At 40.3% G+C, this 24,227-nt stretch overlaps 1 protein-coding gene across 1 annotated transcript; it reads right to left on the bottom strand.

Annotated features, from left to right (window-relative positions):
* Nucleotides 1-1,932: 1,932 nt before the first annotated feature.
* Nucleotides 1,933-15,894, bottom strand: tmem38b (transmembrane protein 38B). Its single transcript, XM_069673609.1, has 6 exons — nt 15,469-15,894; nt 7,452-7,608; nt 6,859-7,043; nt 6,654-6,741; nt 4,486-4,603; nt 1,933-2,807 (listed from the first exon to the last, which is right to left on the bottom strand). The coding sequence occupies exons 1-6, from the start codon at nt 15,590-15,592 to the stop codon at nt 2,499-2,501; spliced, it is 981 nt and encodes a 326-aa protein (XP_069529710.1). The 5' UTR covers nt 15,593-15,894; the 3' UTR covers nt 1,933-2,498.
* Nucleotides 15,895-24,227: the final 8,333 nt, after the last annotated feature.

Genomic DNA, 24,227 nt, shown 5'->3' with positions numbered 1-24,227 from the left:
ATTTGAGAATCAGCGTGTGCTTGAGCATGGACTGAATGTTCAAACTGTTCAATAAAGCCACAGAATGGAAAATAGGCAAATGATATAAACTGTGTTATAAAGTCATGATGGCACAGCATCATTCCTTCTAACTTATGAATAAAGAAAATTATGGTACTTTGTAGTGACAAATGTTTTCCTCAAATATGTAAGAGATAAAGTACAGTGATAACAAGCTGCTCACTATACATTATCCCTCTTATTGCACAGCTTTTTACTAACGAAATGAATTATTTGACACAAAATATTGATTTGGAAATGATTTTATTAATTTATAAATTATTATCTTTCCATTTTCTGTTTAAAAATAGTCCGTTACACACAGTGAGAGCTGCGTCTATAGCAACGGTTAACTCTAGCCTTCTGAAAATGAGCTAAGCTAGCTGTTTTTACTCACATTAAATGGAAACATTTCCACTGATGGTGAAGAAAGACACGGTGAACGGGCTTTTAAACACCGCCGTATCCCGTACTGAGTTCGGTTTAATGCTTACTTCATGTGGCGTCTTCAGTTATGTAGATCTCTCTGTTGTAACTTAGAGTTTTTTAACCTTTATTGCTTTCTCTCCACTGTTTTGACTCTTTTTTCTTTCTGTAAATAAGCCAACGTCAAATTTACCAGACTTCTTTAGGCGGATTGATATGAGTACAGTTAGTCCTCTGGATTGTGTGATTGGAAACGCAACCCTAGCAACGGTCTGTTCTTCATAGCAACGGTCTGTTATCGAGAAATAGCAGACCTCGGAATGCCGTAATTAACCAATCTGAATCAAGTATTTACCACAGCCGTGTAATAATAATAATGTTTAGCTATAAGTCATCAGGTGAAAGAGAAAGAGAAACTTAAAACAACAAATCAGGTCATAGTCACAAGCTGTCAGTATCAGACATATCCTGTTGACCTCTGTCTGATGTGTGTGTGTCTCTGTTGTGGGTTTGTTTGTGGATAGTTTGTTACATCCCTGATCCCTTCTGAGAGGTCACTGTGGGTTCAAGGTCAAGTGTATAGGAATGTGTGCATGCGTTGTGGTTATAATTTGTCAGCCAGCTTTCATGCACACATTATAAGATTTATTCTACTCTGCACCTTACAGCTGGAAAACAGTCGGTCTAAAAAGACTGTAGTACGGCAGGTGAAGCGCAGGGGGTGAAAGGAGCAGGGGCTCGACAGCAGGGGGGCTGCTCAGTTCAGTGAGTAATTGTGGAGGGGGTCATACAGGTCCGGACCTCATTAACAGAATTGTCTGGGAACTTTCAGGCTCCGAGCTGCCGTCATGTCACCTGCCTTCTTGTCATAGGAGGCAGCTAGGGGAAAACAGCGCCTTATTAACGCGTCTTTCATTTCCAGGTCACACAGTTCACCGCTAGGAAGATCAACACACACACGTGCACGCACACAAGCAGCAAACACTTTGAGAGGAGAGCCCGTAATTGACATGCATACATCTGACATCTGAGGCGAATTAAAGGCAGGTACATCATCTCAACCAGCATCGCTTTTGATCGTCTTTTTGAATGTCTTCTCTTTTCTCTTCGACACTGAAACCCATCTGTCTTTAATTTGTATTCACAGGGGGGTTCTTCGCCGGCTGAGGTTACATAGATGAGAATTGAGGGGGATTTGGGGGATCTCTCTCCAGCAGCTTTTTAAAGAGGGTGAGGTATCAATCAGGTGCTGATGTTACACTGATGCAATCTTCCAGCCTATAGAGGAGGTTACTTGTGGACGCTGTGCTGCTTCATATTAACTCACCGCTAATAGAGAGGGGAATATGAATCTTAAAGTGCGGTTAATGATCTGTTAAGCCCTTTAACTATATATATGTATATATACTTATTATATATAGTTAAATCTGAAAAAGTGAGACTGGAATCAGAAATGTTATAGTGCATTTAAACTTTTTTATTTTCATGCTTTCAAATGTGATTCAAGCATTCGCCAAAGAAGCAGAACATGATACAATCTGTTTTGAAATGTCAAACATTCGAGAGTGCAATCATTTAGTATAAATAGAATAAAATATCTGCGTGTGATAGAATAAAATCTCTCTTTTATAAAATTAATTCAGAGTAGGAAATACAGCATTTACATGAAGCTGATTATATAAGATTCATAGAGCAGCAGGTGCGCAGCATTGTTCCCAAAACCCAGAGATAGAATTATAAGTTTGTACTTATTATAAATATATATATTAAAAATTAAGCTACACTTTATGTACTGTTAGTGTGCGATCAGCTCAAGGATAGTTTGATTCTCACATCCAACAGCAGAAATATCACAGTACTTTAAGGACGGGGTGATTATCCCACAATAAGGTGCAGGGTTTGTTGGAGACAGCTCTTGTTGAAATTCTATTTCAGCAGTCACAAAGTAGAAGTCCTGACACGACTAATCTGAATCAGAAATGACTCCACAACCTGGCTTAGAGGTGAAAAGGCGCTACGGGGTAAGAGGCTGACTAGTCGGTCTTCTTGCAGCTTGTCGTCTCGGCGCTCTCTGACTCGTCTTTGGCTTTGAGCGAGTCACTTTGTGTCTTCACGGGAGAAGCCGGGGTGCGCTTCCCGGCCGCTCCGTTCTCGCTGGAGTCTTTGTTTGTGGCGGCGGCGGTGGAGGTTGTCGTGTTGGGTTTGCCGTTATCCATACAAGGCTCATTTACCTCTCCGGTGAGGGCGGCATAAGGGGAGTAGCCGGTGAAGAGGGTCTTGTAGACGGCCGATTCGATGGCAGCGAATGGCGAGGCGGAGGAACCCGTCAGCATCATCCTTGACTGAAAAAGAGAAAATACATGTGTCAGAAACAAAACGGAAAGGACAGAATGTGTGACTGTCCTATTCCTTTAACATAGCAGCTGTGAGTCACTGCAGTTCCCCTCAGCTCAGTGGAGCTTTAAAGTATCTTTTAACTCATTGTCTTCTTTACTGTATTGGTTTACTCTCACCACCATTATCTGCATTATTTTCAGGTGACCTTTTTAGCCAACTGGTTTAAAAACCGCTTCACAAAAGGGAACCAAGTATAATGTAGGATCCCACATGTCAGCGTGTTTAACAGCAGAACAGCTTCTTGTGTTGGTCTGAAGCAGACGTTCACAGATATGTAAACTTCAATGACTGTAGTGATTGTTTTAGTTACGCTTCCTCTCACCGTTCCTCCTCCACTCTGCTAATCAGGAACAGATCGGCTGCAGGAGCCGAATTTGTCAACAGAGCTGTCAATCATCTTTTTTACAGCATCATAAAACTAATTAAAAATAAACCTGTCAGAAAAATAAACACTTGGACGTAAATCAGCATGATAAGAACTAACTATAATAACAGAAATAATGTTTGAGAAACATTTATTTGGTCTGTATTTTGATTTTATAGTTTGACTCATGTCCCATCTGTTAACATAGAGGAGGCGGGCTTTATGACCTATACTGCAGCCAGTCATCAGGGGGCGCTCCAAATGTTTTGGCTTCACTTTTAAGGAGCTGTCATGTCGTCCATCTTTTAATACAGTCTATGGTTAGAACATGTTGGACACAGAGAGCAACTAGCCGTGAAAATAAAGGAGCATTACACAGCTAACGAGCCAAACATTTCTCTCAGGAGTTGGTGGAGACCAAACACATACCAAAAAGCAGCCTGATGATTGGACAGAAACACAACTTTAAATGATTGCAAGGGTTGCTCTTTGTGTCATGTATATGTAAGAGTTGTGTGTACATCTTGGCGGCCCCAAAGGGACAATAAAGTGTTATTAAGGAGGTCAAGTCTCCTTCAAGTAGCAAATGACATTGGAAAATATGCCTTGATACGTGCAAATCATATGTAATTCTCATTTTTGTGATGGAAATTCAATGTAAAGTGGTTGATATGCAAACACAATTAGCAATTGTAACATATAAGAATTTAATTCCCATTCTAGTATGAGAGAATATAATCTGCATCATCAAGAAGACAAAATAATAAATAGCAGGTTTGGATGCAGCCCTTTAAATCTGATGAAATGGCTCGGCGTTAATTTGACGGATCAGAGTCAGAGGGAGCTAACAGAATGAGAGTTGAAAGAAGACATGGTGGATTTATCTGTGTCTCAGTCAAGAGCACAAGTTTCCCAGAGAAAGAAGAGAGGATGATGCAAGCTGATGAAAATGATGCAAAAGCCTCAGCCCTACGGGTAATACCGAGCTAATGTGAGTCACATCAGCTAAAACTTCAAAAAAGCAGAGGGAGAAAGGTCATTTAGAAGACAGGACAGCACAGACTTGGAGCGAGCTACGCCACCAAAACATTTGTTATATTGAAGTTTAGATCTAATTATTAAACAATTAATTTAATTACATACTTCCCTCTTCCATAGCAAAAAAACAGGTTGAAGCAAGTCTTCCTGTTTTGTTTCTATATATATTTTCAAGGTCAAAGTGTCGTTTGTGACAAACACAACAAAAAAGTCGGACTGACCTTGTTGACGACGGTAAAGACGGTGTAGAGGAGCATGAGGTGGTGCTTCTGTAGAGGCAGGTAGTGGGTCTGCTGCAGAGCGAACAGCACCGCCCCAATCAGGGTGATCTTAGTGGGGCTAAACAAACAAGATATTATACAACAATTAGTTCCGACTAAGTAATCTGATTGGATAAGAGGCATTCCATGGGTGCTGATACACAGTATAACATCACTGGGACTTTTCACTCTGTGAATCACGCTGCCTCAGCCTAGTGTTCCGAATACTGTTAACTAACCTTACAGCAGATCATGTATGCCTACACTGATCAAGCTGGTACCTCTGAGTCACACAGCAGGCTCTTATTTCACTGGTTGATGATACATTTAAACAAACAGATAAATGTACATGATAAAAAACAGCTGATCTGTGGTCACCTGTAGACACAGAGTGCCGGAGAATGTTCGGGTTGCTCGGCAACAAAAGTCCAGTTTCAGTTAAGTTGTGGTACTAGTTGGGTTTGTTGAGCAAAAAGAAATCTGTTGTTGATTGTTACATTTTACGACTATTTGCAGCTTGTATAACTGTTGTATAAAAACAATATCAGACTCAAAGTCGTGATGTTAAACTGAATATCAGCACGGCTGTGATTCAGTCGTAGGCACAAGGCCGTAGGCCGATGATGAGCATGTGAAATTGCTTGAATGTATGATAAAAAATATATCAAATTATTCAGAATAGTGAGGGTAAAACATTTGAAAAATAACTTAAATGCTTGATTTATTAAGCTCAAATTAATTAAACTGGAGACACACGTCATCACTGTAAGTTGACTTTCATCTCCTTGATTGATTTAAACAAGCTAGCTTTACTGTCGCCTTAAAGGGGACATATTTTAGCTTTCATGCAATCAATTTTCCATTATTCCAACATGTTTTTGAATCATGTTGGTGAAGTTTGTTTCGTTTTAAAAATTCTATACATTTTTTAATTTAATTATTTTCCTCTCCTCTCCTTCCTCCTGAAACGAACAAGCCGTTTTGTCATTCAAAGGTCAGACCTCTGCCATGACATGTGCGGTCCCACCTGGGGGAGCGGCCGCACTGCGCTGTCACTCCAAAGTTGTAGAAAACATGGCTGCTCTAGTAGCGTTTATTCGGCCTTATATGTACGAGCTAGAATCACCAGGAGGTATCGAAATTGTAAGCTGAAATCTTGACAAAGACTTGACTACAAGCTAGTGCAAGAAGGCAGCCTGAGGTGAATGGCAGTCAGCGAAAGCAAGGTTCTCCATAGGAACCTGCAGATGTTCTGAACGGCCCATTTCAGAGGCGACCTTTTTAAACATGTCATTCTGGAAAAGCTCATTCATTGTGAACAATAAACACCCAAAAATGTGAAACCCATGCAAATATGGCCCCTTTAAGGATGTTCGAGAAGATTTTTATACACATATAAGTGCCAGTTGTAATTATCCTCAACTTTGTTTAGTCTCCATGTTTAGTAGGGGATAGTTTGACATTTTCTGACTGAGAGGCAGAGTGAAATATTGTTACAGCACTGATGTCATTCAACCAGGAGCTAGTTAGCTTAGCTTGGCATAAAGACAATGGATGTTAGCAAAATTCTTGCTCTACACAAGAAAACAAAATCCACTGTTTTTTGTTTTTATCACTTTGTTTTTTAATGATGCTACACACCATGTGTGTTTTGATTTAAAAACATGACTGCACTATTTTCTGTGCTTCTATTGACAAGGAAAAATGTAGTGTGAATAGTTTGTTAATGAATTTGTTACTGTTAACATTTATATTGTCATATCTTTAAATCTTTTTATTGCCACCTACTTTGTGTCTTCTTTATTACTTGAGTGCTTTATTTAATAGTTTTGTGAGCTGCTGTAACGAGTTAATTTCCCCTTTGGGGGATCAATAAAGTTTATCTTATCTTTACAGCAAATTTGAAATAAATGTATTTTTTTATTAGTTCAAAAAGGGGGGTTTGTGTTACACCGTTTACAGCAAAGATTGAGAGGAGTGTCTGCACCGAGCAAAGTAAGAAGTATAAATATAAATAAAAGGTCAAACTATTCCTTTAAATTTCAAATTAAACTCTTAAAACTTGCAGTGTGTTAAAAAATGTCGTTTTAAAGGCACAAAAATCAGAGAGATTCCTGTGGAAAACTTACTAAGACATCTTAAGAAGCTCATTAGTCTCTGGTTTCCAAACGCCTCGAACAAGCTGCTCAAAATTACTTATCAGACCTCCTCCAGCACCTAGTGGGGGGAGAATAAAGACACAGGGTTTATAGATTAATTGTGAGAAATATTTAATACTGAATAGTTTCTCTGTTATCATAAAAAATCCTTTAGCATGCAGCACGAGCTCCTGACCTTTAGCCCAGCCGATGGCAACCATTACCAGCAGACTGTCCTTGTATTTGCCGTGTGCCTGGGTGACTCCTCCCAGCACCTTCCACGTCCTGGTCACCTCCTTCATCCCTGACAGCACCAGCCTGAGAGGCAGCAGGGCGGCACAGCAGTACACCAGGTCCATGGGGCAGTAAAACACCAGGTACCTGCAGAGACATATGGATCAAATACAGTGCAAACATTTTAACTTTTTTAGTGTCACCTGCCAGTCTCTAGCATATACCTGTGTTTACCACAAGAGGGCAGTGTTGGTTTTGTTGTGAGAGGAGTGTAATTATATGTGCCACCAGTAGAGGAGGCCAAAGGCTTTCTATTGAGAGGTGGAACTTTACAATAAACTCTCTGTGTCAGTGAATTTCTCCCCAATTTCAAGCTCTGTTTGCAGGAAATTAATTAGTTTCACATTTTTTCAAAGTTCAATCTGATTATTTTTGCATCATTTTTGTGCCAAAGTTTCACAAAGCCTCTAACTAATCCTGTCACTTTTTCCTCCCCTCCTCTCTGGCTCTTTCCTCTACCTACAAATTAAATGTTTCCAGTCTCAGGTAACTCACCAGATGATGGAAGCAAGCAGAACACTGGTGCTGTTGGACAAAGGTGCGACAACTGGCTCGGCCAGCATGACGGCAGACAGCACCGCTCCCCCGAAACAGAACAGCATGGAGCTGAACCAGCAGGCTAAAGGGCTGACTCTGGAGACCTCGAGAGCACCTGCACAAGAACAGAAGCAAATTAATCAGCATGAGCACTGTAGGGGGTATTTTTTATAACATAATGTATTCTTATGGGTTCGGAAACACCCTGAAATCATGCTTCCCATAATAAGCATTAAACATGGGACTGATAACTGTAATTATATGAGGCTTTGTGTATATGAGCATTTAGTCTAAAGTGGTGTTTTAGCAACAAGTTTAGCGCTATCATATCAGGGATTTGCAGTTTGATACTTTGGCCTTTTACCTGTCTGACGCATGCTTCTATCAACCCCTCACACTGCTTAAACATTAACTGGTAAGATTGACAAATAGAGCAAACAAAGAGAGGCAGGTTTGACAAGCGCTGGTACATTATTTGCTTCTTGGTTTGTAGTACAAAGTGCAGAGCAGAGGCACGACATTTACAGTTACAAATGATATCAGTTCGCTGAAGATAACCATCAGCTGCTCAATGCTCCTTCTGTCTAAGAGAACACTGTATTCCCTTTTCCACTGAAACCTGTTACGCTCTTAATCCACAAAACATGACTTAAAGGCAGCTCAAATAGCACGTGAACTACTGTGCTTTATGATATTATGTTCTTTCAGTTAATCTTCACTATGAGAGAAACGGTTTCGTTTAATTATGATTTAAGTTTTGTCTCTATTTTTGCAGAAGTAGTTAAGTACAGGTAGCACTTCACTGAGCCAACAGTACACAGTCACTTTGGTCGTACACAGGCCCATCCTGGTAATCTGAGGATTACAGACAGATTATAGCCTCCTGGAGAGAGATCGGTAAACCAGGAGGACTCAGAGCACTCTCTGGATTCACTGTGCTTGGTTCACTTTTTAACTTCTTCTCGAAGAAGAAGATGGAAACGTTTTTGAGGCAATTAACATCACGACTCATTTTGTAGTTCTACACAGTTCTGAAAGATATTTAGAAACTTTGTCATTTGCCTCAGGAAGTCCATGAGGGTCATCCAGGACACATCGCACCCTCACAACAGCCTGTTCTCCCTGCTGCCCTCAGGTCGGAGGTACAGGTCCCTAAAGGCACACACCTGCAGACTGAGGAGCTGCTTTTTCCACCAGTTCAAGACTTTGAAATAAAACCTCACCACACAAGTGTAATTAAACACCTTTTGTGCAATACTCACTCCCAATACCTAATTTATTACTGCTTACTTTTTTTGTTAATATGTTTTATTTTATTACATTTTATATTTCCCTTATATCTGATATTAACCCTTTTAATTGGAGCCTCCCAGGATGAGAATTTCACACAGCTGTACTTGTATAGCCGAGTGACAATACATGTCTTGAATCATTTCTGATGCTGAAAACAAAGGACAGGTAGGATGAACTATATCTTCTGATAAAGGCTGATGATGTGGTCCAGACTCGTGCAATACACCTATCGATAGGTTGGTGCCAAATATTGATATCTTAATTTACAAATATATGGCACTCTGGCGGATTTCCCTGCGATTTGGACTCACTGTATCACTACTTCACGACTCCTTGCATTGTAGCTCATGACATGAATGAGGGTAACGTGGATGGAAATTAACTGGCTGAAGACGAAGTTAATCACATCGTTATGTATCATTTATACGATTGTCTTGCAATACATAAAGTATCGCAGATTCGCTGTATTGTGATATTATCTTTATCCTGTGCCACGTATGGCATATTGTATTTTATCGTGTATCGCATCGTAGTGCGTATCATATTGTATCGTATCGTGTAGCGCATTGTATCGTATCGCATATCGTATTGCGTATTGTATCGTGGATTGTATCGTAGCGCGTAACGTATTGTATCGTAGCGTGTACCGTAGCGTGTATCGTAGCGTGTATCGTAGCGTGTATCGTAGCATGTATCGTAGCATGTATCGTATCGCATATCGTATCGTAGTGTGTAACGTATTGCATCGTAGTGTGTTTCGTATTGTATCATAGTTTGTTTCTTATTGTATCGTATTATATCGTATTGTAACGAATCGCGCATTGTATTGTAGCGCGTAACGTATTATATCGTAGCGTGTATCGTATTGTATCGTATCGCGGATTGTATCGTAGTGTGTAACGTATTGCATCGTAGTGTGTTTCGTATTGTATCATAGTTTGTTTGTTATTGTATCGTATTATATTGTATTGTAACGAATCGCGCATTGTATCGTAGCGAGTAACGTATAGTATCGTAGCGTGTATCGTATTGTATCGTATCGCATATCGCGTATCGTAATGCGTATCGTTAGTTACCCTGTGATTCCCACCCCTTCCACCCACCGCCATAAAAATACTCCATAATAAGAAGAACTGTGTGCCAAAAAGTGACAGTTCTCAGGTAAAGCAAAGCGGCTCAGAGTTTTACTTGGGTACAGTTTTGGGTAAACCTGCTTACTACTTCTTCTTCCGTTATTAAGAACAAGAGAATGTGTTTTTCAGACAGCCTAATCTGTCTAAGCCTGTTCAATAGTTTAAACTACTGAGCAACAAAATGGGTTTAATTCAGTTGCTGCCAAACACTGGGATGAGCCATTACAATGAACAGACCTTTTTTTAAGTGGACATTTGGATTATCTTGAAAACATCCACTTAGATTTGGAACTACATTTCCCATGATTAAGGGGCTTTGGGGGTTTAAACAGGAAGAACAATGCTGTTGGACTCAGTCGGTTACTTAGCAGTAGGTTACACTTAAGCTACATTTGTTCCCCTATATTTGTTTACATTTAGAAAAAAAGCATCATAAAAAGTGTTCGATTAAGTTATCAGCAGTTCCTATTTGCAGTGCACCCATGTACCTCCATACACCTATCAAAACATTTCTTTGTAGGTGAAGAAAATCTAAAAATGTAATATTTGTCAGGCAAGTTCTGGAGTTATAAAAAGTAGCATTTTTCAGTTATTTCTACAAAGCAGATTTATGGACGTTTGTTTTTTTCAGAGACATTTATATCCTCGGAAAGTGAAAGTCACACTCAATCTAAAAGTATGTGCGGTATATCTGTATGTTTAAATGTGCTGGAGTTATGCTCGAGATGTTGATGCAAATTGAGACACTCATGTGTTATGTGTTTGAAATGGGCTCCATGATCAGCATGTCTTAGGCAAAGCTACCGCTGAGTCGGTGAGCGAGGCCTAACCGAAATAACTTCCTGTTGTTTGTTAGAGGACCGGTGTGCACCTGTTCCTTTCATCTCCAACCGTAGCTTTACCTCACATCTCTCAACTTTCTCGTGCCCCCTGGGTCACCCCTCACTGTTTTAAAAGTTTGCTACACGCCAGAAATAACTGCCAGCTGCAGCTTCAAAAGCACAATGGAAAAAAAAGATGTGTGCATTTGATTTTTGCAGCACAACAACCCTTTTTTGTTTGTTTGTTCGTACCACAGGTCTGTTGTAATGAAAGGTTATGGCTGAAACTAGTTCCCAGAGTAAAAAGAGGAAGTTGCACCTAAATGTCACATAGGAAAGAGTGGTTAGAAAATACGCCAACAGTCTAGCACCCTGACTAACGTTTTCTACTGTAAGAGTCTCAGCCTACATGAGTCCTGACATGTCTGCTCAGTATTTCTGTTTTGTTCTTACAGCAGCTCTAGCAGACACACAAGATCCACACATTTCTTACAGAGTAAACAAAGTTGCTATGTCATCACTGCTGCAGCCTGTGTTTGAGCCTGATAGGCCGGGTGCCAAATGTAAAGGAGAACATCAAGAGGTGGTCATTCTTTGGTCTAAAAACAATCCACATTTTTATTCTGACATACTGAAAATCAGCTTGAACTGCTCTGAAATGCTGGGCTACAAACACACCTAAACCACATTCACATCCTGCTTTGGGGTTTCCATTCAAAGGAGACACATTTACAAGTCAAATTAGAGAAGTACAGGCCTCACAACAGCTGTAACTTACTTCTTTTTTCTCTAAGCTTCTCTGTATTGTTTTTCTCACCTTGTCTATTTAAAAAATTGAAAGGTAAAGAAAGGAATAATATTTGTTTCATCTATCTTCTCCTCTTTCCCCAGCTTTCACTTTTAGAGCCAGCTAACATGATTGCTATCATCCTGACACCAGTTTTTTAGTAAAAGTTAAGTAAAGGCCACTTGTAAAGTTTCCTATTTCTATAAGTCTTTTAAGTGTCTTAAACTTGCATTCTTCAAATGGCCAGCAGGGGGAGACTCCAACGGTCCAAAGAGGTCAGATTTTATGGACGCAGATGAGAAAAAGGGCTGACTTTTTGGTTGATTTGTTACTTCAATAAAACATTTACCAAAGAGTTTATGCTATCAATAGTTAGTTTCAAGTCTTCTTTATTATAGCATGATGATTTATTTTGTAAATTATAGCGCCACTTAGAGTCAAATAGATGATAAATCAGGCAATGTGTTAGGATGTTGCTATCACTATTATGCAATTAAAAAAGGACAGAGGTGTAGCAATGTATCCACCCTCTCGTCCAAATATGGTCACTTCCTGGCCCTGAATTTCCAAGATGGCAACTACCTTAAGGCCAAAGGTTTCAAGCCTTAAAACGTTGGTATACAAAACACCCTTTTATTTAAGCTGTGTCCCAATTCAGGGGCTGCAGGCTACATAGGCCGTATCTGAAGGCCGATTGCGGCACAACTGCGCGTCCAAGGCTGTCCCAATTCAAAGTTCCCTTCAGATGCGGCCCCCTTTTCCCGGGTCACGAAGGATCCATTGGGTGCATCCTTCGCAGCCCTATGTATCCCGAGATTCATTGTGCACAAATTCAAACGAGATGGCGGACTCTAACGGGGCAACTCAATTGAATAGCTAGCGTTACACATGCTTAAAAAAAACCGAAAGGGTCCTTGAAACTAACCAACAGACGTTAGTCATGCTAGCTAGTTAGCCTGCTAGCTACCTGTTGCAAGGCAACAGGAGTGGCATTTGGTGACGCAAGGGTAAAGGTGGGAATAGCTGTTGACGCAAACAGGAAATCCTCCGTAGACCAGTTCGGCTGTAACATTCTACGCAGGTTATGCATGGCACATCCTTGGTAGAATGCGTTTTTCAAAGGCTGCAGCTCCTGGATTGGGACACTTTGGTTGAGACTAGTAGTTAAGACGCAGTTTAAAGGCTTAACCAGGACCACATTACTCCTACTGTACACACCTACACATATTATCGAAGACATCCTTCCTCTCGTCTGAAACAAACTCCCAGGTGTTTCTCTTTATTCCCTAACTCCATTCTCTTCATCTAAAATTAACTTCATCCCATCCTCTTCCTTTGCCAATTATTCGATTTCCATTGCCCTTCTCAGACCTTTCTTTCCCTCTGTCTTGTCCTTGCAGGCAGCTCCAGAGAAGAAAAAGTGGCTTATCTCTGGTTATTTTTGGATCGGACCACTGATTGACACGCAACCACTGTTCCTCTTCTCTGTCCCTGTCCTCCTGAGTCCTATTCAATCCACTCACAACAATGTTTATAAATCTGCTCAAAATAACTCCACAGTAATCTGTGGTGACAGTTAAATAAACATGTAAAAAGATCCGGAAAGTTCTTTTGAAACGCTTGGCACACAGCTAGTTTGGTCTTAATGCTTAATAATAAGGCATGTGTTATCCAGCTTGAAACTTTGGAATAGTTTGGATAAACTTTAAATGCTAATTGTGCATCTGTTACAGTGTTGAGCAGCTCCAGCGCTGAGCTCTCACACTGGGTGCAGTTTAGAGCAGGAAGGGAAGATTTAGCACAGGAAAGAGAAAAAGAGAGGGAGGGTTAAAGGTTTACGGCATTCCTTTCCTTTTTGAGAGAAGAAGAACCGGAGCCGACTGCCCGACTGTTTTATATATTGACTTTAATTTTGTTTTTATTTGATCTCTTTTTAAATGATCCTGATGTTTTAACTGTTTTTGCTCTCCTCTTGGCAGCTTTTTTAAGCTATCTTGCACATCATAATTTTCCCTCCACATTGCGATTCATTTCCTCAAAAACACACACACACACACACACACACACACACACACACACACACACACACACACAGGGAAAACATGAGTACTCTGTGTTGTGTTTACTGACCTCTGGCATACTGTTTGTCCATATTTTTACTCTCTGTGTGTATCTGCCTCTCAGCTGCAGATAGATGGGAGCATAGGACGAGGGGTTAAAAGGTCGCGGCAGCTCAGATGCTTTGCAAGGCAAGTTCGAAAATAGACTTTCAGCGGCGGGACTACAATGGACTGTGTGTGTGTTCTTGTGCGTTTGTGTGTGTGCAGTTTAAGTCCACCTGTCTCTGTAGCCACTATCCCCGTGACATAACATAGCTGGCTCGGTGCCGGCCGTTGGTGAGAGCTGATACAATCGACTGTGGCTCAGAGAAGGAGTCTTTAAACTTAGATAGTGGGTTTATCAGTTAAACAATGAGGGCAAACATGAGCAACAGGAGAAGTAATGACAGACGACTGTCTCCAGATTGTTTATCAATGAGATCAGCCGGTTATGTCACTTTTGAAAGCTTTATTGTAGTCAACTGTTAGCTGCAATATGGATGAAACAATCCAGATCAGGAAAGTTTCATTTCAGTAATTCGGACCATTAGGATATTTTCTTTAAACAGTGATAAAAAAAAGTTATTTTGTTATAGAAATATATTTAGTTTAAGGACGTTTGTTCTGCTATTAACATAAAAAGTTGTGATTACAATTACATCAAGTGTTAGAATGTAACTGAATGTGTTTATACAAGTCCTGAGGTACTTAAACATCACTTAAGTTCAATTACATACTCCTGCAACTCTTTATTAAAGAAGCAAATATCGTCCTTGTCGACAGCTATACACAACTGTAAATAAAGCAGTTAGACTTAGCTCATCATTTTGATGCACTAGTAGTAATAATATAGTCAATTGAGGTGATAATACTTCTGTATTTTTCCTTGTCATGGAGTTTATTATACTTTTATATTACTGGTTTTACTTTAGCGAAGCAGCTTAATACTTTGCAATCAATAAACAAGCTCTAAACATAAACTATAGTGATTCAATTTGATTTTAACGACAGCTTGTATTGAAATATAGTTTAAAGAAATGTAACACTAAAGTATTGCCCAGAAAAATAATGAGGTTGAGCACCCAGATGGAACAAGGCATGTACAGGCTGCTGTGGCTAATTCCGCCAGCAGTGTTTTACTGATGAATTAGATTGAACTATACAGTCACTGTGGCAGATAAGTGTGTCCACTTATCTGTGACTACTTATTTTTATTTTTAATAACCATATTCATCAGTAATAACCATTTACTACTTATAAATATGGTTACAATGTTCAGCTAACATTGAAACTAGTTCAAAAAGTTGTGCTTTTAACTTCATTATCGCTTTCGAGTATGTATAGTTTTTTTTTATTTTGAGGAGTTGTTGTCTCACTACTAATATTTATAGGATGGAGAGACTAATGTGTACATGTTAATGTATAAGTAAAGGACAAAGAACATTACATTAAAAAACAATAAAGATTTTATGAGTCAAAAAGCTTTTAAATTTGTTTTGATAAATGTTTAGCTTTTTTTGAACGTCCCTAACACAAAGCAAGATCATAACTAAAGGAAGCAGAATAAAATGTATTATTTTTTTCATTGAAGTTACTCCCTCTAAATGTGTTGTAGTAGTCAGTTAACTTGCAACATCTTGGCTGCGTGGAATTCTGGTGCAAAACTTATGATACCAGAATAGCTGCAGGCTTATAATCGAAGTTCAGCTGTCACTAGGTCAAACTTTTGCAAAACAATTTTAAAAAAGGTTGGGTGTTTGCTACAAAACTATGATAACTGTAAATGCCGTGCATGGAAAAAAACAGTTATGCGCTTGAACTTTGCGCCAGTCACTTTCTTACCTGGCTGCTCCCTCAGAGCCATGACTGACACGATGTAGTGCGCCATGTCAAAGTATGGAAACATGGACAAGTTTGCCAGTCCGTGGGACAGCTCGTCCAAATGTAGCACCTCGAGCAAATCCATTGTCTTATTTCGGCCACTCTCCAACAACAGGGAACTAGTTAACCCAAACGATGAGTTAAAGTGGGGGAAAGGCACCGGTCCAACTCAGAGCATCAGAGCAGAAACGCTCGGTCTGTCAAGTCTGAACCAGCCGGTGGCCCAAACAGCTGTGTGTCTCCGGATGCCCTGCTGCTGCCAAGTTGCTCCCAGCTGGTCAGTTGACTAGTGGGATTGCCGTTCGTCGCTGGGCAACAGACCTGTATCGCCAGAGGATGGTCATTATCGATGTAACCCCCTCCACGACGCTGTCATCAGCGCATAGGCGGAATTCCTGCTCCGTGTTCCGCCATGCCAGTGATGTGGCAGGCGGAGTCAGAGCTGCCTTCTGATTGGAGGAGCGGAAGCACGGCGAGCCAATCACGTGTCAGAGTGTGGCTTCGCGAGGGGATGCTACAGGATTTGGAAAGCTAACAGACCCCAAACCAAAACAAACCGTTACTAACATACTTAGTGTTAATGATCTTCTTATAAGTATATATTACGTTCCTAATTTTGATAATATTGCATCTGTTAATCAATTATGCTTTAAAATATTAGTTTGAATAGGCTACTAGTGGTTGTTCCCTACTTAGTCAGCCATTCCCAAGTATCTGAACGGAAGTGGAGAGAAGTGGAGCCTTATTTTATTCAATTAAGGTGCAAAAATCCATTTTACAATCAGCCCTGAACTTAAATATCTAGTTGTTCAGGAAAGCTAAAAAAATAAAGATGTAGATTATCAATAAAAACTCCAAACATGTTAATCACCAGTTACTCTGTTATCTGACATTGGAACATACTCTTACTTTGCTTGACAGCACACAGAAACTTAAAGTAAATGTTGACACAACAATAGACATCTGCCGTCACAGTGTGAGCACCAGATGACCTGCTCACACAGAGCTCCATTCATGTTTTTGCAGTAAAGCGCGACAGTAAACTGAACAGACTGACAGTGCAAACAGGAGGGTGTGGCTGGTAGACTTCCAGTGAATGTCTGTAGTCATTATTATAATGTCAGATGTCAGTGCAACATCATTGATTCCACAGTAACTTTAGAAATCATGTTCAATCATGCATTTTTATAAAGCAACAATTTGTTACAGGCTGGTTGTACTGTTCATGACGTCATTTGATTTGCCTTAGGGTGCTCTGATAAGGGACAGAGTGTGCTGTGACTAGTGACTTGCATAACAGCAAGTTTGGTGGTTGTAGGTGTCAACCTAATAGCACACATTACATAGTGCATGCTGGGTATGTAAACTTTCTCACCTTGATGTCATCACATTGTAGGTGATAGACAAACTACTGTACACAGGGCATATGCTCTGAAGACTGTTGACATGAACCATGTGTGAACTATGTAGAGCTGCCTTCTGTGTGGCGAGAGCATGACACCTGGTGGTGGCTCAATATTAGCTTTTTTTTGTCTCTGACTTCTTTAACTTTATACTTTAAACCTGTTATCAACATTTAATCTCATAATAATTATTATATTGAAGTGGATTTTGAATAGAATAGATGTCTATTGCTTTTTGCTCAGGTACACAACTGTACAGGTACGTTGGGAATTGTGTGCGTTGCTCCTAGAGTCAGCTTTACAAAATATAAAAGGTAGGAGAACGTCAGAATAAATAAAGTATAATAAAATAATGTGAATAAAAAGTATATGTGTATGTAAAAAAAACCCACATAAGAGACAAAAAGAGACACTATATAAAACAACAAAAAACAATATGTACTTTTGTCCAGAGAAAACTTTACACACTTATTACTGCACATGAATGTTTTTCACATCCCTTATTGCACATTCCATTATGAACTAGGGGTGCATGATATTGGATTTTTTGCCGATATCCAATATGCCGATATTTTACAACTCATTTAGCCGATTACCGATACCGATATTTTTTTCCCCGCACACCTAATTGCAGAGATCATCAACTCTCTTCTGTATTGGAATTAGCGTACAGTATAATGGCGATACTCTTATCACATTTGTTTCAACGGTCGTGATGACGGGTCTTGAGATGGTTAATCAAGTTTGTAGTGTTGAAAGACTTTGCCTTGGCTCCTCCTCGCATCACCGAAGCTGAGCAGTCATTGCAAATAGCAGTTTTGCTATCTATTTCAGACACTTTGAAAAACTTCCACACCACGGACATTTTGGCTTCTAACTCTCTCATGCTGCAGGTAGACACACGTGATGTCATCACGCTGCGCCGCGCAGGTCTTCTTCGCGCCAGGGACATTGCGCCGAGGTCGGGCATTTAATCAAGTATGCAGCAGCCCATTATTTTATCGGTTAATTATATCGGCGAATATTGGAGTGTTGGCCGATATCCGATAGTTCATTTTTAAGCCAACATCGGCCGATACCGATAACGTGCCGATAATATCGTGCATCCCTATTATGAACTATTTTTGCACATTGTTATTGCACTGTGAGGTAGTTAACTGTCCATCAAGTAGGTGAGGTGGGGAGATGCTACTTCCTTCCCACCTTAATGTCCTGTGCTATGAGTCAAGAGACAATCAGCATCTATTAGCAGTTCTTCCCAGGTCTGAAAACCCCCCGTCAATGCGCTAATTTCGGTGGAAAAGGGGTGTGAATGTGGCTGGAAAGAAGCTGTTGTGGAAGCGGGCCCTCTGAGTGGAGAGGCTGTCTGGCCTGTGGTGTGTCAGGTCGTAGCCTGTGCTCTTCCACCTGAACAGGGCATGAGCTGGGTTTATTGGAACAATTGTAGCTTTGCGTGTTACTATTGAAACACGGAGACACCTATCCTCTTTAGATTACTGGAAGAAGCTTTGTCACCGCCACATGGCTCAAACTAAGCAACTGAAAAATACACCGACATTAAAACACCTTTTTTTTTAACTTTTATTCTAGTTATTGATCACGTTCACAATATGCAAATAAACCTTTACAGATTAAATGCACTGCCCTCATGAACTGAAGCATTGTTAAGCATCTGAAAAGGTAATTATGACACAATTATCCAAATCAATGCAATAAAGCTTATTGATGATAGGAGCAAAGGGTCTGTGAGTCAAACAAGGTATTTGTAATGCTATGTAATAGCCACTAGATGGCAGCAGTTGGCTGTCCATGACTTGCCGCACCACACTGACGTCTGATCTCATAAAATCTTGTTTCAACATATCCATCCTTCAACAATAAAAGCATCATTAAAAAATGAGTGACATTGTGTTCATATTTTTGTTCCTGTTAATGCTGAACAGAAAGTGAATGATTAAACAAGGTGCTGGTGATTGTCAAAACGAAAAGTAGTCCATTGACTGGAAGTTGGTAAAAAATGAGTCATCAGCTTTTGGCTTAATGGAGGTGTGAACCGGTGAAAAACGCCGGTGTACGCCTTTTTGTGACCTTTACAACACAATCAATTGTGCCGCTTATTACGACAACAATCCATGACGAATATAGCTCTGATAAGATCGACAGGACGTTATTTAAAAGACGCAGAATGCCTCACATGTCCAGGTGATGATGTAATCCTGTATTTAAACACAACATCACAGCAAAACTCCACCCGGGACCACTCCTGTGTTTGTGCTGTTCACAGGCGGAGGACTGAGATGTGTATCAGCTTGTTGAAACCTCTCACTTGTACATGTCGTCACTGCCCGCTGTATTTCAGATATCACCACCGCTATATTGTTTGACACCTCCCATAAATATATTATAGGAGCATGGGTCCTTCAGGTTCAAGGCCCAGCACTTGTCAATGCTTTCAACACTCCAACACGCACACACATGCCCTCCCCTCTATAGTCCGAGCACTTCTCATCAGTATTCTCCCAGCGGTGCAGGATTAAACTGTGTCCGCAGCGCCGACAGCACAGGGACGGCCTCTCATTCCTCAGATTTCTGGGGCCCACCTCAAAGACCCACAGGCTAAAACCGGGGATTTAAGAACAACCAGAATCTTTATTCAATTACGTCTGTGGCCGCCAAGCCTGTCACCAATGTGTAACCCCCTTAGTTCAAACCCTGAAGTGATTCCTTCTCAGGGGATGTCAGGCAGGGGTGAAGCCAAATGAGGTTGAGCTGGTGTTTCTGATTCAAGTCTACATGCAGAGTTTGCTGGTTTTGGAACCGCTCCGGTCGCATTCATGAGAAACAATTGAAGGTCATGTAAAAGTATTTGATGAAACACTACTTTCTTTCTCTGTTGGAAGGGTCTAATATTACAGTCATTTACAGCCGCATGATTCATTGACAGTGGTGTCATATGAGCCTTGCCATTTGTCAAAAAGAAATATTTGTTTGACTATCATTATGAGAGTGTCTGCTTGTTCTCTGCGTTAGTGTTTCCTAAGAGTTATCATGCTTCCTTTCAAAGTCATAAGACACAAAGGGCCGATGACTTTCATTAACTTCCTCTTTGAATATGAATCTGGTTGTTGGACTTTGTTCGTGAACACAGAATGAAAGGTGAAGTCAATAGTGGCAACATCACCTGAATCTATCGATCCATGTACCGTAAAATCTGGAATATAAGTCGCACCAAAATATAAGACGCGGTCTGTTTTTGGGGGTATGCCAGAGGGAAAAAGGTTTTATATAACTATTTACGAATAAAAACAAGTTATTTCAACACTATTAATATATTTTAATTTGAAACACATTCAAAACACACAAATTACAGCCTACCATCTGTTTTCTCCATGTCGAGTTTGCAATCCTGCTAGCTAACGGTGCGGTAGTTGAGCTCAGCCTACAGTAACGTTGATTGTTGTGAGGGTGGCAGCTGCACGGCATGTCCGTGACGAAGCTTTAGCTAGATTATAGCGCCATCGTCTGGGTAAAATACCGTAACAAAATAAAATACCTCTCTCTGAATTTCGTACTGGTAAATTGGTCGCAACTTAATATAGGACGCAGCCCACTTTATAGATGAAAAAATAATGTATTAAAAGTGCGTCTTATACACCGAATTATACAGTACTTGAACAGGTCACTCCCTTCTAACAAACTTCTTACTACTTTGACTTTTTCACACCACTTACTGACTTTCTTTAGAAAACCGTAGTTCATTTTTCAGCTTGTTTTCTCTTGTGCATTTAACACCTTCTTTTGGCTAATTGGCTACAGTGCAGTCACTAAAAGTTGGAGCAAAATACAAATAAATTCAAAAGTGTTTTCGCCCACTTGAGTAAGTAGGTCCAATATTCCCTCTTGTTTAAAGCTCTGGTTAAGGCTCTTTAGCTGCTAAATGCTACGCTATGTTCACTAGCTAGTTGCTAACTTTCTGTGCTCTGTTGGTGCTCGGGAAAAGTTAGTGAATTGTGCCTTTTAGAAAAAGTTTTAGAAATGCTGCGATGATGCTCATTAGAGTGGTCAGAGTCAACCGAAACACTACAGCTGTGGGCAATAAGAGCTAAATGATAAGTTAGATGATGCTAAAAGCCTTTTTTAGCTAACAGGAACTGCACACTCAGGTGATAACTATCTGTCAGATGGTCTCTGCGAGTAATCCCATTTCATGAACTTATTTCACTTGTTCTGTCAAATCTTGATAATTGCAGCTTTAAAAGCAGATGTTTTATATTTTGGTATATTAATATGTATTCTCAGCACGGAGGTGAAAAATAATGTCTAATTTTCATCTTTAACTGATTTTATCTGTCAAAGAAGTGCAGGACACACACACATTTTTTGTCATAAAAAAGGAACTTGGCACATGAAGCTTTCTGCTTTATAAACAACATAACTGATCTGCAAGTTGTTGTGTTCAAACAAGCAACAGAGCGAATTCCTTGTTAGTGAGAGAAAGATGCAGCAAGCCCATTAATCACGCTGAACCACTGTGTGGATCTATCAGTTTGTGTGTGACTCTGCCTGTGGTCTGCAGTAAAATGACTCTCCAAGCTGTTTTAACACAGGCAGAAAACTCGAGAAGCCGGTCACAGTCAGGGTCATGGTTTCACAATTATTTGAGCAATGAAAATACATTGTTGATGTGACCATCGGCTCTCATGCTATGTGCTCAAGGCTTCACAAAAATATCTCAGAAATCTACCAAAGGAAGACAAAAGATGCGTTTCAGCTGTGGCTAACTCCTCCCCATGCCCTCTCATATTCTTGTGAATCATTCTCTCAAATTGTTTTTTTAATTATAGCTTGAAGATCTAATCTGCCCAAATTGCTCGCTTATGTTTCTGCAAACAATTATTCTTTAAAGTTGAACCCTCGTGTGAATGATGGATGAGTTTTTGACAAGAGCAAGACTTCCAGTAAAAGTAACACAACGTTAACGCAGGACCTTTAGTTGTATTAAAATGTTTTGTAATGCTCTGAAAGCAAGAGTCACAGAGTGTCACAGAGATTTGTTTACATCTTTATCTATCCCCGAGCTGATGACTAAGTCTGAGGAGTCACTTTCAAACGTTAAGCCCTAGCAACACCGCTTAAAACAGAAACTAACCCCAAACACCTTGGAACAAGAAGTGACATTTTTGTGGTTAGCTCAATTTGTCACGCTAACGTATTAGCATCATATAAGGTTGCAGCTGTTTGAGGAACATGTCATGGACCTTTATAGTGCAGCTATACCTGGTTGTGTTTGTTTCTACGCAACTTTCTGTACACAAACACACAAGCTAATCCTTTCAGTATCGCTTCCCAGAGGAAGAATGAAAGCGGTAGCGTCAACAATGTTCCGGCGGCTAACGTGAAAGCATCAGGTGCTTTTATTCATGTCAGCAATGTGACAGACTCCTGAGGGTCCTCTCCAGTCTCATGGCCGACACAAAGAAGTCGGTTACACAAAGACTTGCTTGTCTTTAACCTGAGCACCTTGTTTATATGAAAACAGAAGACCTGCCTTCATAATGACTGAATAAGGTCAAAAGGGGTTCAGGATCAGCTCCTTCGAGTCATTTCTCCCCTCCCCCGCCTCTCCTGGTCACATCCAGCTGAATAAAACAGCTGCAGCTCGTTTCAGTCAGACGGGCAGCAGTGACATTGATCCGTGCTGCATTAACATTGATTTTAAATACTTAAAGTGTCTGTGTTAAATGAGCAAACACCATTCACGAGCGATAGCTACAAGCGCTTCATGATTCAATCCTGTTACTCGCACTAATCAGACAGAAGAAGTTTTTACACGCCTGCCTTTAAATATTTGAAAGATGCTCCAGATTATAATTTTTTTGATTAAGCAAGAACGCAATCTTTTAATCTTATCACGCAGGCATTGCCTCAACTGAGGCTTATCTCTGCCTGTGTTGACAAAGACAGAGCAGCTACTGCAGCATGAACAGAAGGCCTGACTATGCATTATGTATATGTGTGTGAGAAAACCTGGAGCGTGTCTATCTAAAGTGTACAGAATGAGATTTTTCTCTGTTTCTCTGTCGGCAAGTGTAACTGGTTCATCAAATTGGGAACACAATCTGTTTGTTTTCAAGTTAAAGGTGCTCAAATCAATATTTTTACATTAACAATGAATCAAATGACTCTAAAGCCGCTTTCGCACTGGTTAAAAACCTGCTAACACTCAGCTTTTTTTCTTAGTGGGAAAGGTTACAATCAGCATTCAGACCCGGGTCACATGACTCTGCAGTAGACCCGGGTAATTATCGCCTCGGCTCCGATCAGCATTGATGGGAACACAAAACCTGTGTCGACTCGCTAGTGTCCGCCCCCTTTCCGGCACAATGCTGTGCGCCGTCGGTAACTTCTGCGTCTCCTTGTCATCTCAGCTACAACAAGCAGCGCACGAAAAATCTTTCCAAATTTGTCGGCGCCGAGTTTGATACACAGACTGAATGAGTAATAGATACAATTAAGACCTAACCACTGTCACATCTTCACTGTTTACTAACCCTGACGTGTGTGACGTCAGATGCAGACGCAGCAGAAAAGACCGAAAGGAGTATACTCCACTGGCAGTGGGAAAAGAGAAATCAGCATCTATAAGGTGCTAAATTTAGATGGGAAAGTGGTATAATGTGAAAGAGGAACAAACCCACAGACAAAAGTCTCCATGGTTTAGCTTCTTTCTGCTCACTGTCTTGATTTATGACCCTTAACTTTGCTACTTTTCTTCACTTTCACTGCTTTAATCAAAATTGTTGTAAGACGTACTTCTCTTTAGTGGAAAAACCTCAAAATACCACACTGAACCGAGGCAAGGACCCAAATGAAAAACTCTCAGAAATTGTTTGGTACACAGGTAATCCTAAAAACACAGGCAGAGGTATCCAAACAACTTCAAGCAAAAACCCAAATCACAAAAAGGCCAGATCACTAGGCTTACAAAATAAAAGGGAATGCTGGAACAAGACAAACTGGCACAGAAGGAGGGGAACACAGAGACTAAATACGCTGAGTGAGTGGAGACAATTAGACGCAGGTGAAACACATTAAGGTAATCACACAGGAGGGAAAGTGGATGATCTGAGACGAGACACAAGGTGAGAATCGAAATAAACACGAAAACAGACGTGACACATAAGGCTGACAAAGGGAACTTCACTATCCAGGAGACGTGACACAAACATTAGCGACACTTTTGTAAATACAGTTTAGCATTTTAGCAACTAAAGCGCTAATTCTCTAAGAGGATGGTGGAGACCAAAACTGTCAAAA

Source organism: Semicossyphus pulcher, unplaced genomic scaffold (genome assembly GCF_022749685.1).
Source record: "Semicossyphus pulcher isolate SPU_LCO1_2020_fin unplaced genomic scaffold, fSemPul1.0.p SCAF_22, whole genome shotgun sequence".
Classification (NCBI taxonomy): Eukaryota; Metazoa; Chordata; class Actinopteri; order Labriformes; family Labridae; genus Semicossyphus; species Semicossyphus pulcher.
Note: the sequence above shows the minus strand (reverse complement) of the source record. Positions and strands in the feature narration are given on the sequence as shown.

What these genes read in the sequence shown, in the direction of transcription:
- tmem38b (XM_069673609.1), bottom strand. Translation starts at nt 15,592, where the DNA reads ATGGATTTGCTCGAGGTGCTACATTTGGACGAGCTGTCCCACGGACTG. An exon ending in CTGCTTGCTTCCATCATCTG is followed by an intron (nt 7,044 to 7,451) that starts GTGAGTTACCTG and finishes ATGTCTCTGCAG; the next exon opens with GTACCTGGTGTTTTACTGCC. An exon ending in GAGCTTCTTAAGATGTCTTA is followed by an intron (nt 4,604 to 6,653) that starts GTAAGTTTTCCA and finishes TTGTTTGTTTAG; the next exon opens with CCCCACTAAGATCACCCTGA.